Raw genomic sequence first — 24,787 nt, forward strand, 5'->3', positions numbered from 1 at the left:
TCTCTCTCTCTCTCTGTATGTGTGTGTGTGACTGCCTCTGCCTCTCTGTAACACTGCCTTTCAAATAAATAAATAAATCTTTAAAAAAATAAAAATAAACAAAAAAAAACTCACAAATAAAGAGAAGATTCTGAAAGCAGCAAGGGAAAAAATGCAAAATGAGATTTCTCACATTGGGAGCAACAGACATCTCAGAAGAAACTTTACAGGACAAGAGATATTGGGGTGATAGACAATAGCGATATAAACAAAATGTCAATCAAAATCTAGCAAAGTGGATAAATGAAGGAAAAAAAGAGTTTCAGTGTCAAATTTATTACACTCTAGCACTCTGATAGTTGTACATAAAATCACTTATATCTTTACTATGACAGTTAAAACACAAAAGTATTAAAATTAACTATAATAATGTATTAAGTAAGGATATAAAATATATAAATAATGATATCAAAACTAAAATGAGGACAGTGGAGTAAAAGGTCACAGCTTTGTTTTTTTTTATTGTTTGTTTTGTTTTTGCATTCAATGTCATCAGCTTAAAAGAAGTAACTATAAGATTTTTTTGTAAGCTTCATGTTAACCACAAAGTAAAAACCTATTGTAGGCACACAAAAAGTAAAAAGGAATAACAACATACAAGTAGAGAAAATTATTTTTTATATTTACCTTGGAATCACAGGCAAGATAACAAAAATTGATGAATGGTATTACATCAAACTGAAAAGTACACAGCAAATAAAACAATCAACAATTTGAAGAGACGACTTGCAAAAAGAGAAAATATTCACAGCTATACCACTGTCAAGGGGTTAATATCAAAAATATATAAGTAACTCAATATCAAGTAAGCAATCTGATTTTAAAATTGGCAAAATATCTTAATAGGCATATATCAAAAGAAGTCAAACAAGGAGCCAACAGGCAATTGAACAAAATGCTCAACATCTCTAACATCAGGAAAATACAAAGCAAAACCACAGTAAGATATCACCTCACTCCTCAAAGATGGTTATTATCTGAAAGACAAAAAAAAAAATGCAGTTGGTAAAGAAGTGGAGAAAATGAAACTCCTACACACTGTTAGTGGGAGTGTAAGTAAGTACAGCCGTTATGGAAAATACTGTGGAGTTTCCTCAACAATAAAAAGTAGAACATATGACCCAACAATCCCACCACAATTATATAGTGAAAGAGATGAATTCAGTATGTCAAAGAGACACTTAACTCCCATGTTTACTGCAGCATTATATAAAAAAGCCAAGACCTGAAGTTAACCGCTTTATCTACCGATGAATAGATAAAGAAAATGTGGTTTATATACACAAGGGGATACTATTCAGCCTTTCCAAAGCAGGAAATCCTATCATTTGCAACATCATTAAACATAGAGAATATTATGCTAAGTGAAATAAGCCAAAGAAAGACAAATGCTACATAACCTCATTCATAAGTGGGTTCTTAAAAAGTTGATCTCATAGAATAGGAAAAGAATGGAGAGATATTGGCCAAAGGATACAAAATTACATTTAAATATTAGGAATAAGTTCCAGAGATCTATTGTACAGCATGGTGATGGACTGTTAAGGATAATAAACAGTATTTGTGAAAAAAAAAATGTTCAGAGGGTAGATGTTCTGTGTTCTCATAAAAATGATTATGTACACTAATGTTTATGATAATTAGACAGATTTAGCCATTTTACAGTGTATGTTAAATTTAAAACATCAAAATCCTGGGGCTGGTGTGGTGGCGTAGCAGGATAAGCCTGCAATGCTAACATTCCATATAGGTGCTGGTTCAAGTCCCAGCTGCTCTACTTCCCATCCATCTCTCTGCTAATGCACCTGGGAAAACAACAGAGGATGGCCAAGTCCTTGGGTCCCTGCTCCCAGAGGGGAGACCCAGATGAAGCTCCTGGATCCTGGCTTGAGCCTGGCCCAGCTTTGGCTGTTGTAGCCATTTAGGGAATGAGCCAGTGATGGAAGATCTCTTTCTCTCTCTCTCTCCCCCTCTCTAACTCTGCCTTTCAAATAAATTAAATAAATCATTTTAAAAAATCAAAGCCTCAAGTTGCACATGATATGTTCATAGAACTTATCCATAAAATTAAAAATAAATTTTAGAACTTTTAAGAATTCATTTAAATTTTAATCAAGAAAATAAAATTATTAGCATTTAAACACAAAGAGATACACCGTTACCTGTTAATTATTTCTGCTCTTATAACCGTATTCATCTTGAAAGGATTCTGTGTTAGTCTGAGGCTATGTGATTAACTCAGGCATTAAACACTCTGAGTCTCCAATTCAACATCTCTCACAAAATCGGCATGAAACAGACTTGTCTGGGTCTGGGTGTGTGCTAATTTGGTCATCAGACAATAATTTATAGTCTATGTATAAATAGAACTCGAGGTGGGAAAATGATTTTACAAGGAAATAAGCAGGCAGAGAAACAGCACAGTATCAGATCAGGGAAACACAATGAATTATATTGACAGGAATGTGAAATGAGTTCAAGACAAAAAATCAATTCCGCTGAACAACTGACTGTATAATTAGCATACTGGATTAACTGCCCCCCCAAAATATCTGTACCTTTTGCAACAACAAAATTTGAAGATATTTGATAACACCTCTGCACCCAAATTTAATCAAATTTCTGACACCTTTGCATGCAAGTCTAAGATTTCAGTAGAAGTTTGATTAGCTCATTACACTGTAGCAATCTATCATAGTTTCTCTACAGGTTTTTCTCCATGCTGTCAATGCCACAAGGTTTTTCTAAAACGTAAATCATCTCATGCCATTACCCTACTTAACATTAAAAAACAGTCTCTCTTAACCCACACTAAGAGGGCCCAAATATCCTGGAGACATATTCCCAAGTTGGCTCTTTCATTTTCAAACTCATACTACTTTTCCCCATGTACTTGATGATTGTGCTGTTAAATTTCATAAGAACTATTTTACTCTAATTCCTAACATATCAGGCTCTTTCCTGCAATCATGTCACTAAATATTCAGAGCCTGATGCCTAAAATGTCCTTCCCCTTCAGCTCAAACTGATCGTCCTTAGAAGCCAATTTAAATGATGTCCTATGGTGGCCAGAGTCATGGCATAATGGGTTAAGCCACCACCACCCCCTGCAAACCAGCATCCCATATGAGCACAAGTTCAAGTCCTGGATGTTCTACTTCCCATTCCAGCTCTCTGATAATGTGCATGGTAAAGCAGTGGAATATGGCCCTCGGTACTTGGAACTTGGGACCCTGCCACCCATGCAGGAGACTTAGATGGAATTATGGCTCCTGCCTTTGGTCTAGATCAGATCTGGCTATTGAGGTTATTTGGGGAGTAAACCAGCATATGGAAGATCTTTCCCCGACTCTCTTGCTTTTGCTTTCTTTGTAAATTTGCCTTTTAAATAAATAAATCTTTTAAAAAAATGTTTTCCTCCCTTATAAGGCAAAATTCAGCAATTCCCTGGAAAAAAATAGATATGTCTATATCCAGGGGGCCAGTGCTGTGGTGCAGCAGGTTAAAGCCCTGGCCTGAAGCGCCAGCTTCCCATATGGGCACCGGTTCTGGTCCTGGCTGCTTCTCTTCTGATCCAGCTCTCTGCTATGGCCTGGGATAGCAGTAGAAGATGGCCCAAGTCCTTCGGCCCCTGCATCCACGTGGGAGACCCAGAAGAAGCTCCTGGCTCCTGGCTTCGGATCGGCACAGCTCCGGCCACTGAGGCCATCTGGGGAGTGAACCAGCGGATGGAAGACCTCTCTCTTTCTCTCAGATGCTCCTTCTCTCTCTGTGTAACTCTGCCTTTCAAATAAATAAACAAATCTTAAACCAAACAACAACAAAAAAACTATGCATGGATTTCAAATTTCTTTGCAACAAGGCAAATTGAGCTTTTTTTAAAAAAAAATTATTTTACTTATTTGAAAATCGGAGAGAGAGAGGGAGGAAGAGACAGAGACAGAGAGGGAGAGAGAGACGAAGAGAGAGAGAGAGAGAGAGAGAGAGAGAGAGAGAGATCTATCTACTGGCTCACTCCCAAGATGGCCACAATGGCTGGGCCTGGGCCAGACGGATGCCAGGAGTCTAGAGCTACTTCCAAGTCTCCTACATGGGTAGCAGGGGTGAAAGCACTTGGGAAATCTTCCACTGCTTTTCCTCAGCCATTAGCAGGGAGCTGCATCAGGAGTTGATCAGTCCAGACATGAAGTATGAACCGGGGCCCATATGGGATGCCGTCATCAATGCCACAATGCCAGCCCTTACATTGATCTTTTAATTCCATTCTTCCATGAACTTTCTGAAGTACTCTTATGGATATACAGATATAAAATCTTACACAATAAGCCCCTCACGGGCATTAACCATGTCCCATTCATTTCTTTTGAAATATTTATTTATCTATGTATTTGAAAAGCAGAGTAACTGAGAATGAGAGAAAGAAAGATTTTCCATTCACTCCCTTAATGACTGCCAACTGCCAGGGGTGGGCCAGGCTCAAGTCAAGAGCCAGGAGCTCCATCCTGGTCTCCCAGATGGGTGTCAGGAACCCAAGTACCCAGGCCATCATAAGCTGCTTTTCTAGGCACATTAGCAGGAAACTGGATAGGAAGTGGAACAGCAGGACTTGAACCAACACTATGATATGAGCTTTGCTAGCAGCACTGTAACCTGCTGTGCCACAACGCCACCACCCCCATTTATACTCCCTAGTCCAGAGCAAGCACTCAATAGTTTTTTTGATAAATACATAAAAGCATAAGTTATATTTTATTATCTCCTTTTAATCATGAAATTACCTTTTATAGAATCACAGGCTTACTTGTGTACTGGTCTGCTTTTCATTAGCATAGAAAAATATCTGCGATAGGATATTTATGAAGGAAAATGAAGTTTATTTCACTCATGGCTTTGGAAGCATACAGTTGAAAATCAGCCCTGCCTCACTGGATCAACACTGGTGTTCTTTCAAAGTCCTGGGGTGGCACAGAACAACACTTGGCAAATGAGAGATCCATCTGTCTATGTTTACGTGATCCTTTATTTACATGATCCCTTAGCAAGCCACTGAGACTTGATCATGGGAGCCCAACCTAATGATCCAACTGAATCCAATCACTTGTGGAAGACCTAACCTCTCAACACCACAATTAGATGAGTTTGGGGACCAAATCATAGTCAAACTATCCCAGATACAAAATACAATCTTTTATAAATTATTTGAATTTTTAGAACATTTTACAGACATAAAAATAGTACATATTTATGGGGTCCTATATGATGTTTCATTATAGATACACACTATGTAGTGTCCAGTTAGGGTAAATAAATACATTTATCACTTCAAAGAGTTAACATCTCCTTTTAGTGAAAACATCCAAAATCACATCTTCTAGTTATTTTAATAGAGAAGCAAACAGTTCAATAACATTATCTGTAAGTCACACTACTGTGGACCAGAACCCCAGAACTTCCTATTTCTCTGTAACCTAGTACCCATTAATCAACCTGTCCCATCCCTCTTTCTCTGCTCTCCAGCTTCTGGTAACAACCATTATATTTTTACCTTTCACAAGGCCATCAATTTTTATACCCCACCTTGAAGTGAGATCACATGATACTTGGCTTTCTATCCTTGGCTTATTTCACTTAACATAGTGACGAACAATCCCATCCATTGTGTCGCAAATGACAAGATTTTATTCTCTTTTCTGGTTGACCTATACTCTACTGTGCATATGTACTAAGTTTTCTTTATTCATTCACCAGTGGGTGTACATCTAGGCTGTTTCCATGTCTTGGCTATTGTTAAAAGTATGGCAATAAACATGGGAGTGCAGCTGTCTCTTTGATTGATTTCATTTCCCTTGGATATATGCCTAGAAATGGGATTGCTTGAACATATAGTTTTATTTTTAACTTTGTGAGGAATGTCCATACTATTTTCAACAATCACTGTACTAATTTACATTCTCACCCAGAGTGTGCAAGGGTTCCCTCTTCTCTTCATCCAATAGCTACAAAAATAAATAGCTACAAAAATACATTTAACCAAAGAAGACCAAAGAAGGGGAAAACATCCCTATAATGAAAACTGTAAATCATTAATGAAACAAATCAAAGAGGACATAAATAAATGGAAAGACAGGTCATATTCATGGACTGGAAGAATCAGAATTGTTAAAATATGTATACTAGCAGAGCCGGTGTTGTGGCGTAGCGGGTTAAGCTGCAGCCTGCAGTGCCAGCATCCCATATGGGCACCAGTTTGAGTCCCAGCTGCTCCACTTCTGATCCAGCTCTCTCCTATGGCCTGGGAAAGCAGTAGAAGATGGCCCAAGTCCTTAGGCCCCTGCACCTATGTGGGAGACCCAGAAGCTCCTGGCTCCTGGTTTCGTACCAGCACAACATCAGCTGTTGCTGCCAACTGGGAGTGAACCAGTAGATGCAGGACCTCTCTCACTCTCTGTCTCTGTCTCTCCTTCTCTCTCCGTGTAACTATGACTTTCAAATAAATAAATAAATCTTTTTAAAAAATGTAAACTAGCCAAAGTAATTTACATATTCAATGACATCTCTATAAAAATCTCAATCATATTTGACACAGAGCTAGAAAAAACACTACTAAAATCTGTATGGAGTTGAAGAATAAGTTGTTTAGTTTCCATGTATTTATACGGCTTTCAAAGTTTTTCTAGTTATTGATTTCTAGTTTTATTACATTGTGGTCACAAACTGCACTTAATATAATTTCTATCCTTTTAAATTTATTGAGACTTACTTTACATCTACCAAATAATCTATCCTGGAAAATGTTCCATGTGAGGTTGAGAAGAATGTGTATTCTGCAGCTGATGGATGGAACGTTCTGTAGATGTTTCTTATGTCCAGCGGATCCAGGGAGCAACTCTGCCATTTCTTTGTTGGTTTTCTGTCTAGATAATCTGTCCATTTCTGAAAGTAGGATGTTAAACTCCCCAAGTGTTATTCTACAGAAGTCTACCTCCTTAAGGCTATTATTTGCTGAAATAATCACATTCTATATCAGAGTCTCTGATTCAAACCCCAGCTAATCCATGATGTCAATGCAGCTTCCTGCTAATGTCCTGGAAAACAGATGATGGCCCAGGTATTTGGGTTCTTGCCACCCATGAGGTAGACCTGGATGGAGTTCATGGCTCCTGGCTTCAGCATGGCCTACGCACTGGCTGCTGAAGCCATCTGGGAAGTAAACCAGTGGATGGAAGATCTCTCTCTCTCTCTGTCTACTCTGTCTCTCTTACTCTCTTGGTTTCTGTCACTCTGCCTTTCAATTAAATAAAACTTTAAAAAATACACAGAGAAAGGAACACACACAAAAAGAGATAATATGAATAACGCTATAGTTGTGCTCCAATCCTCTCATTTTAAACTGTTACATTTTACCTCTTTCTTTTTTTTAATTTTATTTAATAAATATAAATTTCCTAAGTACAGCTTTTGGATTACAGTGGCTTTTTCACTCCATAACTTCCCTCCCACACACAACCCTCCCATCTCCTGCTCCCTCTTCCATTCCATTCACATCAAGATTCATTTTCAATTATCTTTATATACAGAAGATCTACTTAGTATTTACTAAGTAAAGATTTCAACAGTTTGCACCCACACAGGAACACAAAGTGTAAAGTACTGTTTGAGTACTAGTTATAGCATTAATTTACATTTTACAACACATTAAGGACAGAGATCCTACATGGGGAGTAAGTGCACAGTGACTCTTGTTGTTGACTTAACATTGACACTCTTGTTTATGACGTCAGTAATCACCTTAGGCCCTTGCATGGGTTGCCAAGGCTATGGAAGCCTTTTGAGTTCGCCAACTCCAATCTTATTTAGACAAGGCCATAGCCAAAGTGGAAGTTCTCTCCTCCCTTCAGAGAAAGGTACCTCCTTCTTTGATGGCCCATTCTTTCTGCTGGGATCTCACTCAAAGAGATCTTTCATTTAGGCCATTTTTTTTGCCACAGTGTCTTGGCTATCTATGCCTGAGAAACTCTCCTGGGCTCTTCAGCCAGATCCAAACGCTGTGAGGGCTGATTCTGAGGCCAGAGTGCTGTTTAGGACATCTGCCATTCTATGAGTCTGCTGTGTATCCCGCTTCCCATGTTGGATCGTTCTCTCCTTGTTAATTATATCACTTCATATTAGTAGACACTAGTCTTGTTTATGTGATCCCTTTGACTCTTAATCCTTTCATTATGATCAATTATGAACTGAAACTCAGAACTTGACTAGTGAGATGGCATTGGTACATGCCACCTTGATGGGATTGAATTGGAATCTGCTGGCACATTTCTAACTCTACCATTTGAGGAAAGTCCAATTGAGCTTGTGCCAAACTGTACATCTCCTCCCTCTCTTATTCCCACTCTTATATTTAACAGGGATCACTTTTCAGTTAAATTTAAACACCTAAGAATAATTGTGTATTAATTACAGAGTTGAACCAATAGTATTAAGTAGAACAAAAAAAATACTAAAAGGGATAAAGTATTAAGTTGTTCATCAACAGTCAGGACAAGGGGTGAGTCACTGTTTCTCATAGTGTCCATTTCACTTCACCAGGGTTCCTTTTTGGTGCTCAGTTAGTTGTCACCAATCAGAGAGAACATATGATATTTGTCCCTTTGGGACTGGCTTATTTCATTCAGCATGATATTTTCCAGATTCGTGCATTTTGTTGCAAATGACCAGATTTCATTGTTTTTGACTGCTCTATAGTATTCTATAAAGTACATGTCCCATAATTTCATTATCCAGTCTCCTCTTGATGGGCATTTAGGTTGATTCCAGGTCTTCGCTATTGTGAAATAAGCTGCAATAAACATTGAGGTGCTGATAGCCTTTTTATTTGCCAATTTAATTTCCTTTGGGTAAATTCCAAGGAGTGGGATGGCTGGGTTGTATGGTAGGGTTATATTCAGGTTTCTGAGGAATCTCCAAACTGACTTCCATAGAGGCTTTAGCAGTTTGGATTCCCTCCAACAGAGGGCTAGTGTCCCTTTTTCCCCACATCTTCGCCAGCATCTGTTGTTGGTAGATTTCTGAATGTGAGCCATTCTCACCGGGGTGAGGTGAAACCTCATTGTGGTTTTGATTTGCATTTCCCTGATTGCTAGTGATCTTGAACATTTTTTCATGTGTTTGTTGGCCATTTGGATTTCCTCTTTTGAAAAATGTCTAGGTCCTTGGCCCATCTCTCAAGTGGGTTGGTTGTTTTGTTGTTGTGGAATTTCTTGATCTCATTGTAGATTCTGGTTATTAATCCTTTATCAGTTGCATAATTTGCAAATATTTTTTCCCATCCTATCAGTTGCCTCTTCACTTTCCTGTTTCTTTTGCAGTACAGAAACTTCTCAGTTTGATGCAATCCCAGTTGTTAATTTTGGCTTTAACTGCCTGTGCCTCCGGGGTCTTTTCTAAGAAGTCTTTGCCTGTGCCTATATCTTGCAGGGTTTCTCCAATGTTCTCTAATAATTTGATGGTGTCGGGTTGTAGATTTAGTCTTTAATCCGTGTTGAATGGATTTTTGTGTAAGGTGTAAGGTAGGGGTCTTGCTTCATGATTCTGCACGTGGAAATTCAGTTTTTCCAGCACCATTTGTTGAAGAGACTTCCTTGCTCCAGGAATTGGTTTTAGATCCTTGATCAAATATAAGTTGGCTGTAGATGTTTGGATTGATTTCTGGTGCTTCCATTCTGTTCCACTGGTCTATCCATCTGTTTCTGTACCAGTACCATGCTGTTTTAATTACAACTGCCCTGTAGTATGTCCTGAAATCTGGTATTGTGATGCCTCTGGCTTTTGGTTATACAAGATTGCTTTAGCAATTCGAGGTCTCCTGTGTCTCCACATGAATTTCAGCATCATTTTTTCCAAATCTGAGAAGAATGTCTTTGGTATTTTGATTGGTTTCGCATTGAATCTATAGATTGCTTTTGGGATAATGAACATTTTGATGATAGATTCTTCCAATCCATGAGCATGGAATATTTTTCCATTTTTTTGGTATCCTCTTCTATTTCTTTCTTTAAGATTTTATAATTCTCATTATAGAGATCTTTAACGTCCTTGGTTAAGTTTATTCCAAGGTATTTGATTGTTTTTGTGGCTATTGTGAATGGGATTGATCTTAGAAATTCTTTTTCTGCCATGGCATTGCCTGTGTATACAAAAGGCTGTTGAATTTTGTGCATTGATTTTATATCCTGCTACTTTGCCAAACTCTTCTATGAGTTCCAATAGTCTCTTAGTAGAGTACTTTGGATCCCCTAAATAAAGAATCATATCATCTGCAAAGAGGGATAGTTTGACTTCTTCCTTCCCAATTTGTTTCACTTTAATTCCTTTTTCTTGCCTAGTGGCTCTGGATGAAACTTCCAGAACAATATTTCATAGCAGTGGTGAGAGTGGGCATCCCTGTCTGGTACCAGATCTCAGTGGAAATGCTTCCAACTTTTCCCCATTCAATAGGATGCTGGCCGTGGGTTTTTCATAAATTGCTTTGATTGTATTGAGGAATGTTCCTTCTATACCCAATTTGCTTAGAGTTTTCATCATGAAAGGGTGTTGTATTTTATCAAATGCTTTCTCTGCATATATTGAGATAATCATATAGTTTTTCTTCTGGAATTTGTTAATGTGGTGTATCACATTGATTGATTTGTGAACACTGAACCATCCCTGCATACCATGGATAAATCCCACTTGGTCTGGGTGGATGATCTTTCTGATGTGTTGTTGCATTCTATTGGCCAGAATTTTACTGAGGATTTTTGCATCTATGTTCAACAGGGATATTGGTCTGCAATTTTCTTTCAATGCTGTATCTTTTTCAGGCTTAGGGATTAAGGTGATGCTGGCTTCATAGAAAGAATTTGGGAGGATTCCCTCTTTTTCAATTATTCTGAATAGTTTGAGAAGAATTGGAGTTAGTTCTTCTTTAAATGTCTGTCAGAATTCAGCAGTGAATCCATCCGATCCTGGGCTTTTCTTTGTTCGGAGGTACTTTATTACTGATTCAATTTCTGACTGGTCATGGGTCTGTTTAGTTTTTCTATGTCTTCCTGGTTCAATTTAGGTAGGTTGTATGTGTCCAGGAATCTATCCATTTCTGATAGATTTCCCTGTTTACTGGCATACAAGCTTTGGCTTGTTCCCCTCACTCCTTGACGTCAGCCCAAGGTTTTATGAGGGTGATAAAAGTAGACCCCTGCTGACCCACACTGACCCCAGACTGGTCACTTTGGAGCCTTGGTCCCAAGATCTGGAGATGCCTGTCAAGCCTGCACAAGGCCAGCCATGACACATACCAATATAAGCCCATCCCACCCGAGCACAGGTCTCTACCTGATGCTTGGTAAGTGCAAAGGCTCCACCTGTGAGGCCTGGCTTGGGAGTAGAAGCCTTTAGGGTTTATCAGGTGTTGGCTCTCAGGGTAGCAGACTGCGCTCCGAGCTCCAAGGCATGGTCTTAACTCTCGTCTCTTGGCATTGCCACATGACTGGAATTCCATTTTCTGCAGGTGGTGTGGGGAAGGGCAGCAGAGGCCATCTGGCTGTAAGAGTTCCAAAAAGTCAGAATACAATACAAGTATGGAACTGGGAGGGCCAGTGCTGTGGCGTAGTGGGTTAACGCCCTGGTCTGAAGTGCCGGCATCCCATATGGGCACCGGTTCGAGACTTGGCTGCTCCACTTCTGATCCAGCTCTCTGCTATGGTCTGGGAAAGCAGCAGAAGACAGCCCAAGTCCTTGGGCCCCTGAACCTGCATGGGAAACCTGGAAGAAGCTTCTGGCTCCTGGCTTCTGATCAGCGCAGCTCCGGCTGTTGTGACCAATCCATTGAATGGAAGACCTCTCTCTCTCTGTTCTCCTTTCTCTATGCAACTATGACTTTCAAATAAATAAATAAATCTTAAATAAAAAACCAAGTATGGAACTGGGGACAGGAGCAGGGGTTTTAATCTGACTAAATTCATTCAGATTAGGCCTAGCACTGAAGTTCAGTTCCTTCTCCCTGTTACAATTGGGAGGTAGCTCTTCAAGCCATGCCCTTTGCAGCCGAGGGAAAGGTGACACAGATAACTCTATTTTTTAAAAAAGATTTATTTATTTACTTGAAAATCACAGTTACACAGCCACGACAGCTGGAGCTGATCCAATCTGAAGCCAGGAGCCAGGAGCTTCTTCCAGGTCTCCCACGAAGGTGCAGGGGCACAAATACTTGGGCCATCTTCTACTGCTTTCCCAGGCCACAGCAGAGAGCTGGATCGGAAGAGGAGCAATTGGGACTCCAATTGGCACCCATAGGGGATGCTGACACTGCAGGCAGCAGCTCCACCTGCTACACCCTAGCACCAGCCTCCACAGATAACTCTTTCCTTTCTGTTTTCTTCAATGGATTTTCCTTATTACCTAAGCAAAACAGGGCAGTGTAGTCTCTTGCCTGGCTTTGTGGGGGTGACCTGCATGTGTACAGCTGTTCAAATTGTCCTCTCTGTAAGGTGGTGGTCACCAGAGCATCTTATGCAGCTGCCATCTTGATTCCTACCCTCAAAGCTAATCTTTTCTAACACAATTCTAGAATTTATCACAAAGTGTTGCTGGTGACTACAAGTACATTTGTCATTTTCCTGTTCCGCAAGATTACTGTACTAATTCAATCTATTTAAACTATTACTATTCTTCATAAGAAACTTGGTTCACGGTGTACATACTATCCAGGATTTTCAATATTATTATGTTTATATAATGTTTTAAAATGCTATTGACAGTAAAAACACACATTAAAAATGATGGTACATTTCTAGTGGGAAATCCAGTTACAAAAATCTCAGTCCTTGATCTGCTAATTAGTTTTACAGAAAAGCAGCCACTCCCCACTGCCCAAGATGTCTCACCAGTGTATGCACCTCACTCCACCTATGTGAGAAAAAAAAAATAACCAACCAAACAAAATCATTGAATACACTCCTAAATGTACAATGAAAAGAAATGAAAACACACAGGCCCAAGCGAAAATGTATGCATTAATATTTATTTTACGTTAGTCATAATAAATAAAAAGCAGAAACAAACAATGATGAATAAATAAAATATGATTTAGGTATATAAATGACCATTATTCTTCAATTAAAGATAATAAAATACTGATGCATACAAAAACATGGATAAGCCTTAAAAATATTTGCTGAGTGAGGTTCACTGCGTCTCGTGCCAGCAGTCACCAACCCGACAGTTTGAGCGCACAAAGCCCCAGCCTGCCACCCGCTACGTCTGTGCTTCAGCTTCTGCCACCTGTGGGTCCCACGTGCCGGGGACTTTTCTTGCCCCCACACGCCGCTTCACTCTTCGTGTGCCCTGAAGAAAGGAGACCTGCTCCGGGGCTTTGCACGTTGCGCCAATGATGTATCAATTTTGTTTAGTGTTTTAAAAAACCGGCTTCTCGCCAGAAGATGGCGGAATAGGAAGGGAGCACATTCATAGTTCGGCAAGACACAGGTTAATAAAAGTGGAGATACTGCAGGGTCAAGGAAGAGTAGGGGAAGAAACAGCAGAGGAAACTCTTCCGGAACTAGTGATTCACAGTGGACCTGCGTGGAGAGCATGGGAGCCCAAGTTCGGGACACCAGCGGCAGACTCAACGCACCAGCACTGGAACGCGAGGTGAGCCGAACCTCAATAGCCCGAGATACCAGCGGGCAAGCGGAAAGAGGAGACTAGAGGGAACGAGGCTTGAAACTCCGTGGGGAAAAGTTCACCAGGCTAACTAGAAGAGAGAGAGGAAAAAAAAAAAAAAATGACCGATACGGACACGAGTTTCTCTCTCTCCGCTCACCCCTCAAAGGCTAGCAAGACAAAGAGCAAGCGCCATTTTGGACATACGTCATAAGCAGGGCAACCTCAGGTCTGCACCGGCCCTGAGCCTAGCAGAAAAACCTGACTCTGGGGGAAGGGGTGAAATAACAGGAGATTAGCATCTAACTTGACAACCCAGTGGGAGACTGCAAGAGAATTGGAGCCCACACCTAGGGCAGCAGAGATTCCCTGTGTGGTCCTTGGGAAAGAGCTTCCAATCTCTGGCTCCTGTGGGTATATCATTCGCCTGCTAACTACCTTCAATTACGTTCAGCTCTGTGGAATTACTTCCCTTTAAATTCAAAAAAAAAAAAAAAAAGAAAGAAAGAAAGAAAGAAAAGAAAGAGATTTACCACGCCTAACCTGGGAGTGTCATCTTTGACACACCCTCAACCCTGAGGAACCAAACACAGCTCTCAGTCCACACTCATCTCAAGCCTCTAAGGCTCCACCGAAAGCAGACAGTCCACTTAATATAGAGCCATAGTGTAACAAGAAAAAACACCACAGTGAAGAAACCAAATATCTCCAACATGCCATACAACAAACACAAAAACCGAGGTAACAAGAACAAGGAAGACACTATGATGCCCCCAAATGAAAAAGACACCCCAATTCAAGATTATGAAGATGATGAGATAGAAGAAATGCAAGAAGCAGATCTCAAAAAATTGATAAGAACATTAAGAAGTTCTCAAAAACAAATTCTTGAACTACAGAAATCCTTAATGGACAAGCTAGAAAATCTCTCTCGTGAAAATGAAATATTAAGAAGGAATCAAAATGAAATGAAACAACTAGTAGAACATGAAACTGTGATAGTGACGAGAAATCAGAATGAAATGAAGAATAAAATAGATCAAATGACAAACACATTAGAGAGCCATAAAAACAGAATGGGCGAAGCAGAAGAGAGAATATCAGACTTAGAAGACAGAGAACAGGAAAGGAAACAGACAAACCAAAGAAAGAAGAAGAAATTAGAAATCTAAAAAATATTGTCGGGAATCTACAGGATCCTATTAAAAAACCTAACATTCGGGTTCTAGGAGTTCCTGAAGGCATGGAGAGGGAGAAAGGATTAGAAGGCATTTTCAGTGAGATACTAGCAGAAAATTTCCCAGGTTTGGAGAAGGACAGAGGCATCTTAGTACAGGAAGCTTACAGAACCCCTAATAAACATGACCAAAAGAGATCCTCACCACGACATGTTGTAATCAAACTCACCACAGTGAAACATAAAGAAAAGATTCTAAAAGGTGCAAGAGAGAAACGTCAGATTACTCTTAGAGGATCTCCAATTAGACTCACAGCAGACTTCTCATCAGAAACCCTACAAGCTAGGAGAGAATGGCGAGACATAGCCCAGGTACTAAGAGAAAAACTGCCAGCCCAGAATATTATATCCTGCAAAGCTCTCATTTGTGAATGAAGGTGAAATTAAGACTTTTCCTAGCAAACAGAAACTGAAAGAATTTGTTGCCACTCATCCTGCCCTGCAAAAGATGCTTAAAGAAACATGGTCACCAATATGAAAGAAGGTAAAGGAAGGAAACCTCACAGCAAAAGATCACAGGAAGCTCAATTTCTCTTTGACATAGAATTAAACTCTGATGCTCTGTTAAAGCAATGTGTTAAAGTAATCTATTATGTTCTCTTGATGTCTGTTAAATTCTAATTGTTCAAAAACAGCTGAATTTTTATTAAGAGCTATGGGTTATTTAACTATGTGCTTATTTTCAAAGATTTGAATAATCACCTTGTAACAATGATCAAATTTGGCCTATGTTATGTCATGATTTTAAGGAATCTTATTTCAACCAGATATTTTGGATTTTGAGCCTTCTTGGCATTCTTGACAGGCATTCAAAAAATCAAAGTTTCAAACAATCTGGTCTCTAAAATTTCCAGTAAATCCTGGACTTTGGTTTTTCCAGTTTGGGCCCAACTGAAAAAAATCGAAGGACCTATGTCTCTCATCTTATAGAGACACCAACTAATCAGGCTATTTGGATTATATTAGAAGGACTGTCAAGATGTGATGTGGTACAAAACTTTAAGTTTCTATAATGAAAAATGCTATTAATACAAATGTTTGAGAATTAAAAGGTCTAATGATTTTGTGTTACTAGACATGATAGTTATCTTAATGAGAAAGCCCCAGAGGCCTAAAAGGCTACATACTTGTAAAATCCTACAGGTGCTTTCAAAAATACTGTGAAGTAAGCAAGTGCCTCTTGTTGATTGATGAGTTTATAATTTTAAACATGGTGACTTAAAGTCTTTTGTCATCCACAGTTATATATGATTTGCTGCTCATAAAACTAAAGCGTTGTTGGTTCTGTGTTTAGCTGTCCTCCTATAGGTTCCTATGGACTTTTCCCAGCCACTTCTATTGTATTCAGTACTTTGGGATGGCTCTGTAAACAGATGAAGCCAATAATGTATTAACAGTACCAACTGAGAGAAAGTATGGTTAACTGAGGTTACTAAAAACAAAAAGCAATTCAAATCAATTGGCAATCTACAAAAAGAGTTAAAGATTTTAAAAGCTATTATTAAAATTGCTATATTGGTCTATTATGCTATGTTATATGTGTGTACATATTGTATGTCCACATGGGGAAATTTTATTAAGAGTTTTATTTTAAATGGCTTATAGATAAGATTGTCCAGCTGCTAAAATCAATCAAAGATACATTTTAATTTGTGTGACCTGAATCTGTGTATCGTATGTTTTAAACTTGTTGGTAGAAAGAAACTAAAAACATTTTATATGGTTGTGCTTAAGTTTACTGGTTAAACAAACTACACCATGTTAGATATTTAAGAGGTGTTTTCAAATACATGATTCTTAAAATTTATAGAAGGCATTGGACCTTCTGGTAAATGTTTTCTTAAGTTGTTATCTAATGGTTGAAACGGTTTGCTAAGTATTCATGTAATATTGCTATTGTCAGCAAGCGATCTAGGACTTGTTCCCTCATTTCTCTATTCTAAGCCCAACTTGTTCTTTCATTTCTCTATTCTCTTCAAGGTAGGAAACTAACTCTATTATGAAGGAATCTGTAGGACACACAATTTAATCTTTAGACCTTATAAAAGAGATGGCTAACATTTTTCGGTAATAGCATAGCCAAAATAAGAACTTAAATAATAATCTCATAGCTAGATTCACTTCGCCATCAGCGAAGTATACAGTAAGTAGAAAAAACCTCCCTTTCAGACCAAATGGAAAGAAAGTTTTAAAGTGAGAATATAATTTTCCTCATGGGCATTGTCTACCTTAGAAAAACTACTACAGAACATGCCTGTGACTATAGACTTGTAGTTCAGGCCACCAAAGATTAGAGATGGGACTTGGGCACTCCCTTGACTTGCATCCTCTGGTCTGCTTTAACACAAACCAGGAGGAAAAGAAAGCTGGACATCAGAAGCAATGGGTGGCAGGCCTATTAATGGCTGATCTGTACAGTGATCTGCCCTCAAGGAGACCCAACAGGCCAGTCCACTGCAGTGGCTTGCAATGTGGTAAGCCTGGGCTTCAGCAGAAGTCAGCTTGTGAAGAGCCCTGGCAGCTCTGCCAAGAGTTGGATCACTGGAAATGGACCTGCCCTGGAGTCGAAGGATGCCCAGGTCAGAGCCACAGATCTTATGGCTCTAAGCTGAAAAGCCCTTCACTCAGCCCAACTTCCAAAGTGACCACTGCAGCTGAGGGGATGGTCAAGTAGGGTCAGCAACATTGCAGGCAGAACTGTAAATTTCTTGTTAGAGATGCCCCCTGCCTTTACCTGGCCAGCTCTCCTCCCAGGCCAGCCAAGTAATGAAAGTCAACAGAGTGCCTTCCCCTAGGAGGTTCACACCTCCCTTAGGATGTACCATGTGAAGAGATAGATAGGTCTGGGCCTCTTAACTTACAAGGCCTAAAGCCCACCAGATTATTATCAAGCCCCTTCTATCAGGTTCTATTTGCCTCTCAATCAGAAAACTTAATTGTAGCTTAGACAGCACCTTTCTTAGCTCCTCTAATAATGACTCTGTCCTTTGTTCTAGACCCTGTCTAGCGCACTTGGGCCTCATTCCTTCGTAATCATAACCTCTACTCTACCACCAATGGCTCTACTCCCAACCTGTGTGTACTGATGGTCCTCTTCCCCACTTAATGCTGGTAAATGCCAAACCTGGTAAATGCCACTCTTAGGATCATTGGTTACTATCCTCACTCTGTCTTTTATGACCTTGTCTAAATATGATCAGAGTCGGCAAACTTGGAAGGCTTCCATAGCCTTGGCAACTCATGACGACAGCCTAGGGTGGTTACTGGCGCCATAAACTAGAGTGTCAATTTGTTGGGTCAACAACAGGAGCCACTGTGCACTTGCTCCTCATGTGGGATCTCTGTCCTTAATGTGCTGTACATTTTGATTTAATGCTATAACTAGTACTCCAACAGTATGTTTCACTTTGTGTTTCTATGTGGGTGCAAACTGTTGCAATCTTTATACTAAATTGATCTTCTGTATATAAAGAGAATTGAAAATGAATCTTGATGTGAATGGAAGGGGAGAGGGAGCAGGAGAGGGGAGGTTTGCGGGTGGGAGGGAAGTTATGGGAGGGGGAAGCCATTGTAATCCATAAGCTGTACACTGGAAATTTATATTCATTAAATAAAAGTTAAAAAAAAATATTTGCTGAGTGAAAGAAGCCAATTACAAATATCACACATTATATAATTCAGTTTCTATGAAGTGTGCAGAATAGACAAATCTATGTAGAAAGTACACACGAAGTTGCCTGAGACTGGAGGTTATGGGGGACAATGAGGAGTGACCGCTATTGAATACAGACAGTTTCTTATTGGAATTATGAAAATGTTCTAAGATTGACTGTGGTAACAGGTGTACAGCTCTCTAAATATAATGAAAATCATTCAATTTTATACATCAAGTGGGTAAATCATATGAACTGTGTAAGAATTATACCTTAATAAGGCTACTAAAATTTTAAAACTATTATTTGGTATTTTTTCAAGAAAGCAAAATCTAAGTGCGTATTCTGTCCAATTCAATTGAGATCTTTTGTGAGGGTTTCTATCTCTGACATTTGTATATAATTTTATCATCAGCACATTACAATACCTAAGGTTAATGATGAAGACCTTGCATCATTAAACAGGATAAACTTTAGTGATACATTTGAAGGCAGAAAAGGTCATAATCCTTAACTGGAAAAATCGGGCTTTTCTTCATAACGGAACCAAGAGTCTAAATTGCTGAGGTTTTTCCTGCAAATATATTAGCAATTCACACTGATGAATACAAAAATATAAATTCACAACAGTTTCATCACTACTTGGATTACAGCATATGCAAATGCTTGCTCAATAGTTATTCACTGAGAAAAGCAAAGTAGTGTCACATGCCTGAAGCCAGACTGATTTTGGCATTTGACTCTATATCCCCCTCCCAGTCCATTTAATGACAAATAGAGTGACGCGTGTTTAACTGAGCCCATGTCCAGGCAAGCACCTATTAACTATTTCAGACCAATTTTACTGCTAGAATATTAGCAACACTAAGAAGGAACTAACATTGCTCATCGCTCATATTTGATATCTGTTTATACTGCTGCATATTTCCTAATACCATTTCAAATTTACCAACTGATAGCTCAGTATTTGGCAAAAATTCATTCGTCAAAATTAAATATGAAACACTATAAAATAATTTTCAAATATTTTTAGTTTTAACTCTGAAAATCCATCCTGCTACTGCTATGCCTTCCTCCCTCAGTCTGTATTCTAGCAAAATTGCCAAAATATTATTAATTTTGCCTATTCCTAATTCCATACTATGCTATAGGACCATCAAGAATTTGTGAAATGCCTTGTATTATAAGCAAGACACTATATCTGGTTCTGCAGATATTCAAAATGGCAAATGATATAGAATGACTTTACACCAAAGGAACTCCAAAAGAAATAAAACTGCCTCAAAGATCAGAATATATCTAAAGCCTCATAAAATCTATTTCAATTTATCGGCCGGCGCCGTGGCTCAATAGGCTAATCCTCCACCTTGCGGTGCCGGCACGCCGGGTTCTAGTCCCAGTCGGGGCGCCGGATTCTTTCCCGGTTGCCCCTCTTCCAGGCCAGCTCTCTGCTGTGGCCAGGGGGTGCAGTGGAGGATGGCCCAAGTGCTTGGGCCCTGCACCCCATGGGAGACCAGGAGAAGCACCTGGCTCCTGCCATCGGATCGGCGCGGTGCACCGGTCGCAGCGCGGCAGCCGCGGCGGCCATTGGGGGGTGAACCAATGGCAAAGGAAGACCTTTCTCTCTGTCTCTCTCTCTCTCACTGTCCACTCTGCCTGTCAAAAAAAAAATCTATTTCAATTTATCTATGTTATTTCCGTGAAGCAAATGACCAACATTGAGAAGGAAGTCATAGAATAAGGAGTTCCAAAATAATAAATCAGTACAGGTTAAAGAAAAATCAACAGCTTAAACAATGTTAGTCAAATCTTAATTCAAATCGAATCATGCTTAAAATCCCTTTGTGGATACGTGCCTATCTTCAATAATAAGAAATCTACTACTTATGAAAAATGGCTACAGCTTATTCTTTTTGACTATATAATTTGGGAAATAAACATTCTTCTTTTGTTTTTTTAACTTTTATTTAATAAATAAATATAAATCTTCAAAGTACAACTTTTGAATTATAGTGGCTTCACCTCGCCATAACCTCCCTTCCACTCGCAACCATCCCATCTCCCACTCACTCTCCCATCCCATTCTTCATCAAGATTCATTTTCAATTATCTTTATATACAGAAGATAAACTTAGTATGTACTAAGTAAAGATTTCAACAGACTGCACCCACAAAGACACACAAAGTATAGAGTATTGTTTGGGTAGTAGTTTTACCATTAATTCGCATAGTACAACACATTAAGGACAGAGATCCTACATGGGGAGGAGGTGCACAGTGACTCCTGTTGTTGATTTAACAATTGACACTCTTATTTATGAGTCAGTAATCACCCGAGGCCTTGTCATGAGCTGCCAAGGCTATGGAAACCTCTTGAGATCACCAACTCCGATCTTGTTTAGACAAGGCCATGTTCAAAGTGGAAGTTCTCTCCTCCCTTCAGAGAAAGGTACTGCTTTCTTTGAACATTCTTCTTTTGAAAAAGGATATATTTATAGAGCTCCATAAGCACTTTACCCCTAGACTGTATACATAGAAACTACATTACTATAAGCTTCTATTTTAGTTTATTATCTCTATTAGCAATAAATTGGTCTGATGTTAAACATAATTGGTTTAAAGTACTCATTATAAAAGTTGTATTCCTATAAACTAGGTCATAAGCAGTTAAAAATGAAATTAAGGAAACAATTCCATTTATAAAAGTATCCAAAGAAATGAAACACTTAGAAATAAATAAAAGAAGTCTAAGACCTATATCTATAAAACACTCTTATAAGAAATTAAAGAAAAACTAGTAAGTGGTAAGATGTTCCATGTTGTTGGATTGAAAACCTTAGTATTGTTAAGATGGTCAAACTCCCCCAGAGTGGTCTACAGGTTCAATGAAACCCATATCAAAATCTCAGCTGCCTTTTGTGCAGAAATTGTCAATATGACTCTAAAATTCACTTGGAAATACAAAAGACCCCTACACAGAAAAAACAATCTTAAAAGAAAATAACAAAGTTGGAGGAATTCACATTTCCTGGTTTCGAACTTATTATAAAGGTCAAAGGGATCAAGGTGTACTGTGCATTCAAGATAGACAAATATACATCAATCAACACAACCTAGAGTCTAAAAATAAACCATTACATTTATGTTAAACTGATTTTTAACAAGAGTGCAAAGACAACTCAATGGGGATTTTAAAGAAGTCTTTTCAACAAATAGTCTGAAATAACTATGAAGCCAAATGCAAAAAATAAATAAATAAATAAACAAAAAGAGTTGGACCAACTTTGTATGACACTGAAAAAAACTAATTCAAAGTAAATGAAAACCTCAAAGATAAGAGTTAAAGTTACAAAACTATTGAAGAAACATAGGCATAAACTTCTGTTATCATGCATAAGGCAATAGTTTAATTTTTAAAAAGCACAGAAAAACAAAAGAAAAAATAAATTGTTTCTTAAAAATTAAAAATTTGATATTCAAAGAACTGTATCATTAGAGTAATATAGCAAATCATACAAATAGGAGAAAATGTTTGCATATCATATATCTGACATGAGGCTTATAACTAGAATATAAAAAGAACTCCTGTAACTCAATCATTTTAAAAAAACAATTTTTAAAATGGCAAAGTATGTGAATAAACATCTCTCCCAAGGAGATATACAAGCAGCCAATAAGCACATGAAATGATGCTAGATATCCACAGCTTTCAGAGACACACAAAGGAAAACCAAAACAAGATTCCACTTCTCATCTACTAGGATAGCTATCACCAAAGACAGAGAACAAGGGCTGCCAAGCAAGGGGAGAAACTAAAACATAAGCATAATGCCGAGGGAAATGCAAAATGGTGCGGACAACTCAGCAGTTTGTCCCTTTCTCAAAGATGAGATCTACCATTGTATTACTAAGTATATATCCATAAAAACAAATGATCACACAACACTTGCACATTAATTTTCATAGCAACATTACTCATAATAGCTCAAACTTGGAAATACTGAAAATGTTCATCTGATGTATAGATAAATATGTTGTTATCCACACAATGAAATGTGATTAAACAGTAAAAAGGAATGAAGTACTGAAACACACTACAACATGAATGAACCTTGAAAACATGCTAATTGAAAGAAGCCAGAAAAAAGGGCAAATATTATATGATTCCATTTATATAAATGTACATACCTTCCATCTAGAGCTGGGTATTTGTAAACTCCATTTTCAAGTGCTTCCAGCAGCTGTGCACCTGTGACTCTGACAACTAAAACTGGATCCACTATAGGAAGAATCGCCAAAAGATCATGCAAAGTGAAATTCCCTGCTGGATGTATCCGATCTGATCTGAGGGTGCCTACAGTAATTTTAAAAAATGCATTTTAATTAATTTTTCCATAAAAAGTCACCTTTTACCCTATGTCCAAAACTTCAGAGTGATATACCACACTGCCAAAAACTCCTAATCCTTTTCCCAAACCCTTCTCCATGCTTATTTCCATCTTAATTATGCAGTTACATCTATTCTTTTTTACAAGAAGAAATTTCATGTTAGCTATCACTCTCTTTAATTACAGAACAGCATAAGTGAAAAGCCACAACTCTACTTCCCGCTTTCAGCCAGGATCATGCCGAGGCATCCCAGAGCAAACAGCATCTATTTTAAAACATCTCCACAGGAAGCAACTCCAGAGACATCCTAAGTAAACAATCTAAGATATAGTAGATTTCACTCTTGGGACATGTTTCTACACAGTAACTTAAATTATTCAAGAATAAGATTAACATCACTTGAATTTAATTGAAAATAGCAACATATGAAGTTTATGGTTAGGATATCAAACAATGTGTATGCACTTTGGCAGCACATGGACTAAAATTGGAAGGATATTAAACAATGGCATGTTCTAGACTTTTGCATTATTCAGGAACCTAAGTCACAGTTATGGTGTCTAAAACTCAGCTTATGATAATACTGAATCCAGATTAGTTTCAAAGCAGGGTTAGTTTTGATTTTCTATCCTCTACAGAGATTCTTAATACCTTATAATCCTAGGTAGGCCAACTTCAAACTATTAGTACAGGTTTGGCATTTATTCTACAAGATTTTTCTTATCACTTTCTCTTATGGCACAATTAGAAGGGAAAATTGGTAAAAGACCAAAAGATTATGGGTAAAATTTCAGTCTACTCTTTCTCATATAATCAAGGCTTGACTACATACTAATTTTAAAATAGATAAATGACAAAGCCATGTCATTATTCAAAATCTCACAAAATATAAAAAGTAAAACAATTTTTAAACTTGATGCTTTAATTTTCAAACAGTATATAATTCTGAATGGTGTACCTGGGCATAACAGGTGTGAAGCCAATGGGATGGATTTCTAAACTGTTCTTTGTAAGTAACAGAAATAACCTGCTACTATCAAATCTAAAAGACTAATTTTAGTCATTTTTGTTTATTTTTAAACAAATTAATTACAGAAGTCACCTGAATTAAGTAGTGCGACATCAGCACGAGTAGCTTCTAGCATTGCATTAGTTACCAGATTCCCAAGATTGCTCTCAGATCTTCTCACAGTAATTTCACGACCATCTAATTCCATATCAATGGGGCAGAGGACTTCTTCCAACATATACTAAAAGAAGAAAGAAAATAAGCTATCTAAAAATCAGCATTTCTTATTTCACCTTGTGATCATTTTCTTCTTAACCTCTAGCTCAAAATCAGATAATTTGTTGGAATTTGAAATGCTTCCTCTCCAAATATCACAGTACTAACAGGATATCAAAATTGTTTTTTTCAACTTTTATTTAATAAATATAAATCTCCAAAGTACAACTTCTGGATTACAGCAGCTTTTCCCTCCATAACCTCTCTCCCACCCACAACCATCCTATCTCCCACTCCCTCTCTCATCCCATTCTTCATCAAGATTCATTTTCAATCATCTTTATATACAGAAGATAAACTTAGTATATACTAAGTAAAGATTTCAACAGACTGCACCCACACAGATACACAGAGTATAGAGTACTGTTTGGGTAGTAGTTTTACTGTTAATTCACATAGTACAACACAATAAGGACAGAGATACTACATGGGGCGTAAGTTCGCACAGTGACTCCTGTTGTTGACTTAACAACTGACACTCTTATT

General features: G+C 38.3%; 1 protein-coding gene across 1 annotated transcript in view; it reads right to left on the minus strand.

Moving 5' to 3' along the window:
* The window catches only part of LOC133774292 (trifunctional nucleotide phosphoesterase protein YfkN-like), a 96,908-nt gene that overhangs the window by 26,372 nt on the left and 45,749 nt on the right, over positions 1 to 24,787 (minus strand). Inside the window, exons 4-5 of the mRNA XM_062211938.1 lie at positions 24,119 to 24,266; positions 22,816 to 22,981 (exon numbers count right to left, since the gene is read on the minus strand). Of these exons, the coding sequence (XP_062067922.1) occupies positions 22,816 to 22,981; positions 24,119 to 24,266 (314 nt within the window). The remainder of the gene's footprint in view (positions 1 to 22,815; positions 22,982 to 24,118; positions 24,267 to 24,787) is intronic.

The sequence above is a fragment of the Lepus europaeus genome, chromosome 15 (genome assembly GCF_033115175.1).
Source record: "Lepus europaeus isolate LE1 chromosome 15, mLepTim1.pri, whole genome shotgun sequence".
Taxonomy (NCBI): Eukaryota; Metazoa; Chordata; class Mammalia; order Lagomorpha; family Leporidae; genus Lepus; species Lepus europaeus.